Source organism: Portunus trituberculatus, chromosome 15, assembly GCF_017591435.1.
Source record: "Portunus trituberculatus isolate SZX2019 chromosome 15, ASM1759143v1, whole genome shotgun sequence".
NCBI classification, from domain to species: Eukaryota; Metazoa; Arthropoda; class Malacostraca; order Decapoda; family Portunidae; genus Portunus; species Portunus trituberculatus.
The window spans coordinates 15,646,129-15,658,628 of record NC_059269.1 but is presented as its reverse complement, the minus strand read 5'-3'; the positions used below and the strand labels follow the sequence as shown (position 1 = coordinate 15,658,628).

The following is a 12,500-nucleotide window of genomic DNA, read 5'->3' as shown; positions in this document are numbered from 1 at the left end:
ATTTCTGTATCTTGTCCTATTTCTCCAATCCTCCGCAGGATCCCCAAAGCGAAGGTGCCCCTGGCGTTTGGGGGGACCTGAGGAGGTATTATGCTGATTTTCCCTGGAATGATTATTGCTTCCGTGTCAGAGATCCATCTCTTTGTGCTGAACGCATAACAGGGGTGTTAGTGTCTGGCATGGAGGCGTACATTCCTCATTCTTTTCTCAACCTAAACCTTCTAAACCTTGGTTTAACTCAGTCTGTTCTCGTGCTATACATGATAGAGAGGTTGCCCACAAAAGGTACTTGAGCCTTCCATCTCCTGAATCTCATGCACTTTATATCTCTGCCCGGAATCATGCCAAGTCTGTTCTTCAACTTGCCAAACACTCTTTCATAAATAGGAAATGTCAAAATCTTTCAAACTCAAACTCTCCTCGTGACTTCTGGCATCTAGCCAAAAACATCTCATATAACTTCACTTCTTCATCTTTCCCTCCTTTATTTCATCCTGATGGCACCACTGCCATCTCTTCTGTCTCTAAAGCTGAACTCTTCTCAAACCTTTGCTCACAACTCCACCTTGGACGATTCTGGGCTTGTCCCTCCCTCTCCTCCTCCTCTGACTATTTCATGTCTACAATCAAAATTCTTTGTAATGATGTTTTCCATGCCCTTGCTGGCCTAAACCCTTGGAATGCTTATGGATCTGATGGGGTCCCTCCTATTGTTCTCAAAAACTGTGCTTCCATGCTTGCACCTTGCTTGGCCAAACTCTTCCAACTTTGTCTATCGACTTCTACCTTTCCTTCCTGTTCCTAAAAAGGGTGACCGTTCTAACCCCTCAAACTACCATCCTATAGCTTTAATCTCTTGCTTGTCTAAAGTTTTTTAATCTATCCTGAATAGGAAGATTCTCAAACATCTGTCACTTCACAATCTTCTGTCTGATCGCCAGTATGGCTTCCATCAAGGTCGCTCTACTGGTGATTTTCTGGCTTTCCTTACTGAGTCTTGGTCATCCTCTTATAGAGACTTTGGTGAAACTTTTGCAGTAGCGTTAGACATATCAAAAGCTTTTGATAGAGTCTGGCATAAAGCTTTGATTTCAAAACTGCCCTCCTATAGCATCTATCCTTCTCTCTGCAACTTTATCTCAAGTTTCCTTTCCGACCGCTCTATTGCTGCTATGGTAGACAGCTACTGTTCTTCTCCTAAACCTATTAATAGTGGTGTTCCTCAGGGTTCTGTCCTGTCACCCCACTCTCTTTCTATTATTCATTAATGACCTTCTTAACCAAACTTCTTGCCCTATCCACTCCTACGCTGATGATACCACCCTACATCTTTCCACGTTCTTTCAGAGACGTCCAACCCTTCAGGAAATCAACAGATCACGCGGGACGCCACGGAACGCCTGACTTCCGATCTTTCTAAGATTTCCGATTGGGGCAGAGAAAATCTAGTAGTTTTCAATGCCTCAAAAACTCAATTCCTCCATCTATCAACTCGACACAACCTTCCAGACAACTATCCCCTCTTCTTCAATGACACTCAACTGTCTCCCTCTTCCACAATGAATATCCTCGGTCTGTCCTTTGCTCATAATCTTAACTGGAAACTTCACATCTCATCTCTTGCTAAAACAGCTTCTATGAAGTTAGGTGTTCTGAGGCGTCTCCGACAGTTTTTCTCGCCCTCCAACTGCTTACTCTGTATAAGGGCCTTATCCGTCCCTGTATGGAGTACTCTTCGCATGTTTGGGGGTTCCAGTCACACAGCTTTGCTTGATAGGGTGGAATCGAAAGCTCTTCGTCTCATCAACTCCCTCCTCTGACTAACTGTCTTCAGTCTCTTTCTCACCACCAAAATGTTGCATCCCTTTCTATCTTTTATCGCTATTTTCATGGTAACTGTTCTACTGATCTTGCTAACTGCATGCCTCCCTCCTCCTGCGGCCACGCTGCACAAGGCTTTCTTCTTCCTCTCATCCCTATTCTGTCCAACTCTCTAATGCAAGAGTTAACCAGTACTCTCAATCATTCACCTCTTTCACTGGTCAACTCTGGAACTCCCTCCCTGCATCTGTATTTCCGAATTCCTACAACTTGTCTTCTTTTAAGAGGGAGGTATCGAGGCATTTGCTCCCCCTAATTCTGGCTGACGGTTTTGGCACTTTTTGCGCTTTTTAGAGATCCAGCACTCAAGTGGGCCTTTTTTAACTTTCTTTTTGTGCCCTTGGCTGGCCCTCTTCCCTACGTAAAAAAAAAAAAAAAAAAAAAAAAAAAATGGGGTTTAGTAAGCCATTTTGTTCAGAGACAATAGTTGATAGAATTACTATTGAAAATGTATATATTTTGAATAGTAATTTTATTACTATTAACTATTACTGATTTCTACTGTATCAGTGCTAGTTATGAACAAATATCATATGCTATTTTCTCTTTTTTCATAACTAATGATAATGGGGATTAAAATTTGTTTTTTCTTTGGTTTCAGGAACAATGCTTGCCAACTTGACATCACTGATCTGGGGCAGTGGAAATACTGCAGTCACTGCTACAACCACCACTACCACTGTTACACCGTCTCCAGATCCCAGCAGCACCACCACCAGCACCACAACCACCACTACCAAGGATGCCTATGAAGATGCACCAGAAGAGTTCACAAGCTTTAACATTCGAGCCACAACACCCACAGATGAGGAAGAAGCTGACTGGGTCTTAGTTGACAGAGCAGGTGTGTGCTTCTTCTTGATTTGTACTTTCAGAATTGTAGACAAAAGATGTTTGAATATTCTGTTACAAATATCACAGGATATTTAAGTTAAAATAACATTGTATGATATTCATTGATGTGAAGTGAGTAAATCATAATAGCAGCCATTGGATGTATGTATGTACCATAAAAGTAATCTATTTGGACCAGTAGTGTTCCTCCCATTCCTTTTTTATCTTCCTCTTTCTCCCTTTTTTTTCTCTCCTACTACTCCTTTATGACTTATGGCAAATCTGTATTATATGATATGGGTTTAGGAAGCTATTTTTCCAAAGACAGTAGTTGATAGGATTACTTTTGAAAATGTATTCTTATTACTGATTTCTAACACATATTATAAGTACCTATCCTTTATCCTTTGTTTGTATTTATGGTAAGATATAGATATGACAAAGGCTGCTCTCTTATGTGTAATTTCCATAATTTCTTTCACTTACTGTACTATTATGACCCATTTCCTCATTTTACTGTAGTATTTTTCCAAGTAGGAATAACAGCTTGTCAAGATCCTTCTCCAGGACCTCATCTTATTCCTTTTTTTATGTATTGACTCCCAACCATTATGCCTTTATACATATTTCAAAGTGATTGACAGATCTCACTTAGCCACTCTTATCTTTCTTTATATTATTAACTCAAATTCTGCCTGTTTTCTCCACTTATTTTCCTTTTTCAATCTCATGATTACTTCAAAACATCTTAAGTGATAACCTTTTACATGCTTATACATCACATTTCTCACACATGGTTTTTAGATAATTTTCATGAACAGGAAGGTTAACTCTGTTAACTTCTAGACTAATAATATTAAAATTCTGACTGCACTTAGTTGTGTTCATTATTTATTGAATTATTGCACACCATTTGCTAGAGTATAATATCAGATTCAGAGCACTGTGGTTATTATGTATCACTTCCCTATTTTCATAATATGTACAATTATTGTGAAATCTTTTGGAATATATGCAACGCTTTGCTGGGGTGCACCCATGAATGTTTTTGGAAACAAGGTGGATGTGGTTTGAATTTTCTTGTCTTGAACTAAATATATTGATAGTTATTGGCGTATTCTCTTCGTAGAAGACTTTTTTTGTGATAGAGCAGTGGATCTAATCCTTTCCTTGGGTGTACCCCTGGCAAGTAATAGGTGTGGCCAGTGTGGGTGAGGTGTGGCGTGGCTCTAATAGCACTGGTGGTGTTTGGCAGAGGTTGGCGAGGCAAGTTGTGGTGGTGTGGATACGATAGGGAGCGCCACAGCCACCTCTTCATCAGCATTGACTACCACCGTCACTTCAAGAGCAGCAATCTCCGCTCCAGTACCACCAGTTTCTCTGGGAGGAGAATGGAGTGAAGGGGGAACGCAAGATTGTTGGCTCATGACCCCACCACCGTGCTTCACACGTTCACAGCCGGCTCCTCTTGCCTCTTCATCTTTAGAAAATTTATTAATAGAGCATCCCAGCATGTCAGTCTACTTGCCACGCCCCACCTACACCAGTGCTGCCACCACAAGAGTATTTCCACAGCATGTTGTAGCTCACTCCACACCATCTTCCTGTTCTCCTCCCTCAGCTTCCCCATCCTCCCAGCCAGCTGTGATGGAGAGAGATGAATCTCCCATGAAAGAGAATACAGAGAATACTGTTGAGGAAGTTGAAAACCAAGTGGCAGAGGCTCCACCAGCAAGAGGAGGGGTAGCTCAGAGGGCATCTAGTCTTCTACGAGCTATTGATGTACTCAGACCAGCACAAAAGGTGAACATTTTAAACATAAGACTTTCATTTGTAGCTTTTACATACATCTAACATTTACAGTAAGGAAGCATCTTAAGACAAGTTTCCCAGCCGTATATTGGCTTCTTAAGTGTATTCATGATGTTTCAAAGAGAGGAATCAGATTTACCTTCAAGGATTTATTGGTTTACTTATTTATTATGTCATGATATTGTACCAGTTATTATTAACTCACTTCACTTTAAATTAGGCACTTTGAAATAGGCCTCTCATGGTAAATTTATCTCATCTTAATTTTCCATTCTTAATTTCCATAATATTCCAAAAGAAATAAGATGTATATTTTTTAACAATTTATTTTTATACTTATTTTCATGTCAATTTATTATATATCTTATCTATAACTCAGGCTCAGCGAAGACGTGAGGAGCGGCGCCTAAAACGCACGGCCCTTGAACGCAGCAACAAGGTGAGAGAGGTTGCTGCTGCCAGCAACAAGCGCTCTAAGAGGTGTGATATGATGGCTCCAGGAAAGTTCTCTCGTGCTGTCAACAACCGCAAGTGTTAATTGTAGGAAGACGTGCAATAGATGTGGAAGCTTTTCATAAAACTGAATCTCACTACCAAGATTTTATGAAAACACTTTCATGCAATAGTTTGACCAACATTGGGAACTACTTGATTGGGAAATTTATTCAGTGATAAATAATAAGTGTTAAAAGTTACCTATAATGATTGCAGCTTTCACATGGTCACAATGTTAAGTTCATCTCATTTTATATTGATGTGTCATTTTATTTGTTAACAATCAGAGCTGGATTCCAACAGCAGACTTGGTGTTGAATCTGGCAAGATGTGTTTGATTTGCATGTCTGGATTTTGGATTCCATACTTTGCTCAGATCACGTCATTGTTTTAATATATGATTCTGTAAGGAATAAGAAAGTTTGATGTGTGTCATCTTAACATTCTTTGAATGTATGATCTATATATGAATGACAAGAATCACATTTTTAAGATGCTACCCATTAGTTGCTGTTATAAAGTATATTTTTATTTTAGACATCCAAGTTCCAGTAATCATTTATCATTGTGAGATGGATTTGCTTTAAAAATCGTGTTTTTTGCTTAAGCTAAGAGGAATGTATGTCTACAAGTGTGGATGACTTCTGTTTTAAGTAAGCATAGCTTGAGTTGAAGTAGTCAGTGAAGGAAGCATGTATCAGCCAGTAATCTTTTTTTTACAAAAAGATATCAATATATACTAACATCCTGTGTGGTTCATATTGTCAGGATGTTGCCCAATTCACTATGATCGTTGTTTCATCTTTATTCTCCTTCTAGACAAGTTGCCTTATTTTCTATCTGTTTATTGGGATAAATGATTCACATGGCAAGACTAATGCAATCTACCTATCTTGATTATATCATTGATACACTCTATATAATAGTCTACTTTTTCTAATCACATACAGTACTTATTTGGCTATCTTATCTACCTAGTAACCTTGTTTACCCATCTCATCTTGATTTTTAAGTATGCCATCTTCATATTGCTTAGAGATTGCTTTTTTTTCCTTTGGCAGTAAAGAGTAAAAAAAAAAAATAAATAAAAACAAATACATAAATGAACACAAAAAAATATATAAATGAAATAAGATAGAATTAAATAATAGCACAAACAGTCCATTAAATTGTATTGCTTCATAATCCCTGTGTCATGGATTTCATGGGTTAGAATTCCAATCACATTACTAACTGGTGCTGAATGACAAACATCCAATGCTTTCAGTGTACTTAATAAAATTTGGCTCGTGGTGTGCATGTCTTCCTCCACTGGCTTAGTCAGTTTAATTAATCTCCATCTGCAATTAATGTTATGAAGAGAAAGTAGCATATGAATTAATGTTTTTGTTTAAGATTAACTTTTTTGGCCAGAAATTTTTCTCAATCATTGTTCTGGCCATTCCATTTTTGTTGTTGTTCCATTACAACAAATAGGTCAGTGTTATAAAAGATGTGTCATCCTACCAGAAATCACATAAAAATACAGTAGTAGCAGACTTAGTAGAATTACTGACTCTGAGGAAGTTACTGAATGTTGGAATATATGGCTTTCTGAAAAATATATAAAACTCAATACTTATTGCTGTCTATGGTGATAAAATCAATATTTACTTAGTTTTTTTTTTTGCTATTATTATTATTATTATTATTATTATTATTATTATTATTATTGTTATTATTATTATTATTATTTTTTTTTATACTGATATCAAATTTTGACTATTTCTTGACCCAGAGTTTTTAAAAGGAAGCCAATCAAGTCTAATGTAAGTTTGTATACCTAATTACTTTAAATCTACCTTAGGAATATAACAGCTATTCTGTGTATCAAACTGTAAATGCAATGTAAAGTTACGCTCATGGTTTATAGGTGGAAACAGTCCAATCACAGTTATACAATTTTTTTTAATCATGTACACATGAAAATAGAAAATATGGAGACTGCAAAGATTCAGTTGACCTTCATTAGGCAGCCCCTGACAACTTAAAACTTTCTATCAGTTATCATTATCTGTGAAAGAAACAAAGAAATATGGCTAAATAAGTAGGTGCTTTAATCTTTGTATGCAAAATACTGATATTATTTGTAAAGCACAGCAAGAGTTTTAGACTATTTATGGAATCCTTGCATTATGATATCTCTTATGATATTGATATTTTATCTTCCAGATATTTTATGTTTTTATCTATTCATATAAGTTATTTCAAAAGCATCTTTCCTGTGTATGTAATATGTGGAAAAGGTATCTAAGGTAGATGTACAGAAATACATCCATATATGATTTAGCTCAGAAAAATATGCTGCCTATGTAGTCATAGTAGTACTTGTAAAGAATCTGAAAAAAAGTTTTTAAAGTTTACTCATAGATGAATTATGATGTAATATGTATAGAAATTTTATAAAGAGAGGAATGTAGAAAAAAAATGTGCTCATAGATCAATCATATATACAGTGATGTTATGAAGAGAGGAATGAAGAAGACAAACATGCTCAGATTAATCACAAAAGGAAAGACAGTGATGTTATGAAGAGAGGAATTAAGAAGACGAACATGCTCAGATTATCACAAAAGGAACATGCATAATAATTTTATGATGCTAGGAATAAAATCCATTAAAAACCTAACATGAGATCAGTGGAACTGTAGCACCACAAGTTCAGGAAATTTAATGTACAAAAAAAAAAAAAAACTTAAATGAGATTGCATAGGTATTAGTGAATACATTTATACATATGAGCTTTTCCTCCAAGCTCCTTTCTAATGATTAACTAAGATTTGAACGAAAACCTGTAAGGAAAGTGTATTGTATATGGAAGGTACACAGTTGATGAGACACTCAAAGCTAATACATTTTTTTTGTTGCCATACTATAGAATTTACTCAAATAGAATCCAGTTTACAAGTCATTGGATTAGTAAGAGTTTGATCTGCAGGTGATTCATAGAAGCCTTGAGAAGATAAAGTGTGTGCATAAAATTTATTGACAGAAGTTTGTGATCAAGAATAGTCATGGTTGTTTGATAAATATTTTCAGTCTGTGAAGTCCAAGTAATACAGATAGTACAAACCAATATTATTTATACTTTTTCAAAATGAACACATATTTCGCTCACCTAAGTACTGTTCTGGCACTCTTATTTGATCTAGTTGCTCTAACTATCAATTATCTATGTATGTAGTTATAAGGAAAGCAAGAAAACTATTTTTTGTGTATATCTCCTTGAGGCAACTATCAAAGGAACATAAGATATACATAAAATCAGTACTTAAGAGTATACCCACTGGATCAGATCTTTACCTGAAATTTGTATCATGTAAACAAGACAAATGTGAGCATTTTTAGAGTTAAGATGAAACAAGTATACTTTGCATATGAACTAATTAGATAGATTATGTCTTGGTGGGAATGTAGAGCGAGACCTAATCTGGTATATTTTTTCTTTTCACTTTTTCAGTTCTCTTTGGTGAACAAGAGGTGAATAATTTAATAATGCAAATATGGAGGATACAGTGTGTTGCTATAGTGATATTCAAAGTTAGTAATGAACATCTACGCACAGTTATCATCTTATTTGTATAAATCAGACCTCTAAATTTATAACATCAAAGTTCTTTACTAGGAGACCAGAGTAGTGTTGTCTGAAAAGTTAGAAATCTCGACTTGGAACTCATCAGGTTTTGCAGAAGGGTTATGTCAAAGAAACACATTGATTGTAAAGAGTATTTGTGATTTAAACTGTCTGATAAAGATTTTTATAGCAGAGTTGATGCTTTTGGCCTGGGTGAACTCCTCTCAAGAGATTAATTGGTGTGGTGATTCATGTAAAAAGTTAAATATATCCCAAACTCATTCTCTATGGCTAGTGCACAGTGAAGAAGAATAAAAAAAAAATAGTAAACAGGAGATGCATTAGAATTAGCTGATTCGCATGAATTTTAGTATGTATTAGAATAGGTTTTCAGTGAGGTAGTTTTCAACAGGGTAAGAGTGTCAGTCTACAATCTTCCACTTATATTTTGATAAGAATTGGGTACAGTAATGGACTGTTTCATTAAAAAGTTGACCTATTATTTTCATAATTTTTCGACTGCATCACCTATTTATCATATGTTTGTCAGTTCTTGAGTTCAATGTGAATACAAATAATTATCATAGATGTGTATGACTATATTTATTGGCATAGATTTTGAAGCTATATGATTATTTGAATTATATTTTGTATAAGTTCATTACATAATTTTGGCCTACATGCAATGTTAAGTATGGCTGGTGTGGAGTTATTTCCAAGGGCAAAAGAAACAAGACATTTTTCCAACAAGTTCTTTTATTCTTTGATTTATAGAGGTAAAGGAACTGGCTGAGGCTAAGGACTACGTATACCCAAAAGTATTCCTCTGTGACCTGAGTATAGTATGGTACAGAGCTACTGTGGTTGTGGAGCCACATTTCTGGTGTTCTTCCTGGGCCCAGAATAAGGAATTTTCCTTGAGCTTGGGGTTCTGTGATCCTTCCCTTGGATCCATAGGGGAAGAATTTGGGGTCTGGCTTCAGGTCTTGGTCAGTCCCAGTGAGCAACGTAAATCTAGTAGTAAAAGGGACCAGTCAGATAATGTTCTTTTTTCTAGTCATTGAAGAGTACTCTACACTAGCCATACTTGACACCTTATTAACTGCTGCCTACTGAATCTGTTGTTAGTCTTCACACTGTAATTTGAATCAATGTGTTGACACATTTGCAGCTGTATAACTTCCATGAGCATATTGACACATGAAGATCTGCTCTTAGTTTCTTAATGAACATTGAACAGTAGACCTTTAAAGTCGTCACTTATATAGATCATCAATATATATGCAAGTACTAAGACCTAATACATATATAACCATCACTCAGTGACAGTTGTTGAAATATAACATTTTCATTATCTTCACCGCAGCTCAGCCACAATAAATGTTCCGGAGTAGTATCTTCCAGAGTTACATCATATACACACACAAACACACACACTCATGTCAGTCATAATGCCTGATGTCACAGCAAGCAAGATGGCGTCCATTATCTCTGGTGCATCTCTCATTATACATTCATCCTTAGTTGTGATATAGATGTTTTAGAGTATCTCCTAGCAAATGCAACACATCATATGCATGTGCTGACTTCATATGAGCAAAGACATTGTGAGTGTGCTAGAAAGGAACATAAATTAGGTAGTACTATTTCTGAATGGGAATTTACATGAACAAGTGCTGTGTGCAAGTAAATGTGGTTTGCAGTAGGTATAAAATACTTTGTGGACATAATTGTGCATTTATTTATGAAAAGTGTTTTGTTGAAGAGTTACTTACATTGCATAAAATTTTACAGAGTCATTTTTCCACTGATGGTGATGTAGGGGCTATGTGGTATAATAATTTAAACACTTGCAGTACTAGACAGGGATTTTTGCTTGCTCTGGTCATGTTTAGATTTAATAATCCATTAATATATGAGCATTTCATGCCACTCACCCGTGGGCCAGTTTTTATTAGCCAGCTAATGACCTGCTCATAGCTCACAGGCTTGTGCTGGAGTAGTGAGCCATTGGATATCTGTAGCCATACCACATAGGAAGAACCTGTGCTGTCTAATGGCATATTAGAAATGGCATGAATGTGTGTGTCTGTATAAAACTGCAGCTGCTTTTGAAAGGTGTTAATAGTTCACTGCTATATTTTTTTCACTTGTCAGAAAACTCAGTGAGAACCTTAGGATTAAGGAAAAACTATAAAAATGATAAAATGAAAAATGTGTATATATAAAAAAATGTCTTTCAATATTGTGTGGATGTAGTGCACATGCTTGTTGTATGAAATAGTATGTTGTGTATGTGATCTTGGATGATTAATGTAATGGTTTGTTGTCATTCTACCATGACAAAATAATACTTACACTGCCACTTCTTAAAGTGAAAATAACAGAACATATTGCAAAGTCATCAGAAATGGCATTTTCAATAGTGACATAGAGTAGTATTTAATGTGTATATGCATATGTATATATGAAAGGAGCCTGAAGGTTTGGGTTAAATAGATCTCACAGGTTATATATGTATACCTATTTACACTTACACATGTAAGTGGAGTACCTAAATGATTGCTGATTTGAGTGCATAATTTTGTGAATGTTTATTATAAAAGTGTTGCTAGTAGTGCCTCTGTACACTACATTTTGTGAATGATTGAAATATATAATATATTAAATTTTGTATCACCTTAGTGAAAATGAGAATATATAATGCCAGCATTTTGAAAGAAACTGTAAAATACAATCTCAGTCTTGTACAGGTAATTTTAGACTTGTTGGCTGTACTTGTATAAATATACATAAACAGCTCAGGGACTCTGAAGAGTTTTATCTTCATCACAATGAAACTTTCTTTGTTTTAAAATTCATTGCTGCTACTTGCCTTTATCATCCATATACCATAAAAGAAATCTAGGAATATAGCAACAACCATCTGTAAATGATATACTTGAGAGTTACTCTTGTGAAATAACCACATGGCTCACAAAAATAATGAAGATGCATATTTAGAAACTATAGTGTTTCTTTTAAGGCACAAATTATATGATTTGTTAAATAGGAAATGTGCTGTGTAATGTTTGACAGTGTGACTAAAATTTGTGTAAAAACATTTTTGTGTAAATAATGTATAATATTTTTGAAGCAACTGTGAATTATTTTATTTATTAGTGTTTGAAATTAAAGCACTGTCTCATATTCATTATAACCAAAGTTTTTGATTCAGTCACTACCTTTCAGAATAAATTTCAATTTTTATATTTGCTTTTTCATATAAATCCTAATTCATCACCATGATTGTTACATGTCTTGTACATTTGTTTAGGAAAAAAAAAAGGTATATTCTTAAAAAAAATGCGCATAAAGAATTAAGACTAATTAACTCATTTCAGGAATCAAGATTACTACCAGTAACTACTAACATATATCAGTGCCAGTACCAGAATACATGACGTGCTCAGTATAGTCGCGGTGGCTTATGTTCTTTTCGGAATTAAATAATGATAAGTAATGAGTGCAGGTTGGGAATAAGTAAGTGAAAATGAACTGGAGAGATGCAGCAAACCACTCTTTCCACGCTAAGCATAGGCAGGAATGGCGCGACACAGCCTGTAAGTTTATTTGTTTATTATATCCATTTTGTCACCAATACTTATCAGTAATCGGTAGCAGAACGTTGTTGTCACTCATCTCATCATAGGATAATATAGGTAAATCATAACTGGATTTTTCGCGGTATCGCCAACAGATGTGCAATGACAAGTCCACACGTCGTACAAGTGGAAAAAAAAAAAAAAAAACTCAGCCATTGTATATCTATCACACTACAGCTAAACAACGCCTCAAATAGCAAATGTGCATAGAATATTTTAAT

The 12,500-nt window shown here is 35.4% G+C and overlaps 1 protein-coding gene across 4 annotated transcripts in view; it reads left to right on the top strand.

Annotated features, from left to right (window-relative positions):
* LOC123504157 (endochitinase A-like) overlaps window positions 1-11,884 on the top strand; it is a 20,124-nt gene extending 8,240 nt beyond the window's left edge. For all 4 annotated transcript variants that reach the window (XM_045254490.1, XM_045254491.1, XM_045254492.1 and 1 more), the window contains exons 2-4: window positions 2,483-2,725; window positions 3,971-4,518; window positions 4,907-11,884. In XM_045254490.1, the coding sequence (XP_045110425.1) occupies window positions 2,483-2,725; window positions 3,971-4,518; window positions 4,907-5,065 (950 nt within the window). In that variant the 3' untranslated portion in view covers window positions 5,066-11,884. The remainder of the gene's footprint in view (window positions 1-2,482; window positions 2,726-3,970; window positions 4,519-4,906) is intronic.
* Window positions 11,885-12,500: the final 616 nt, after the last annotated feature.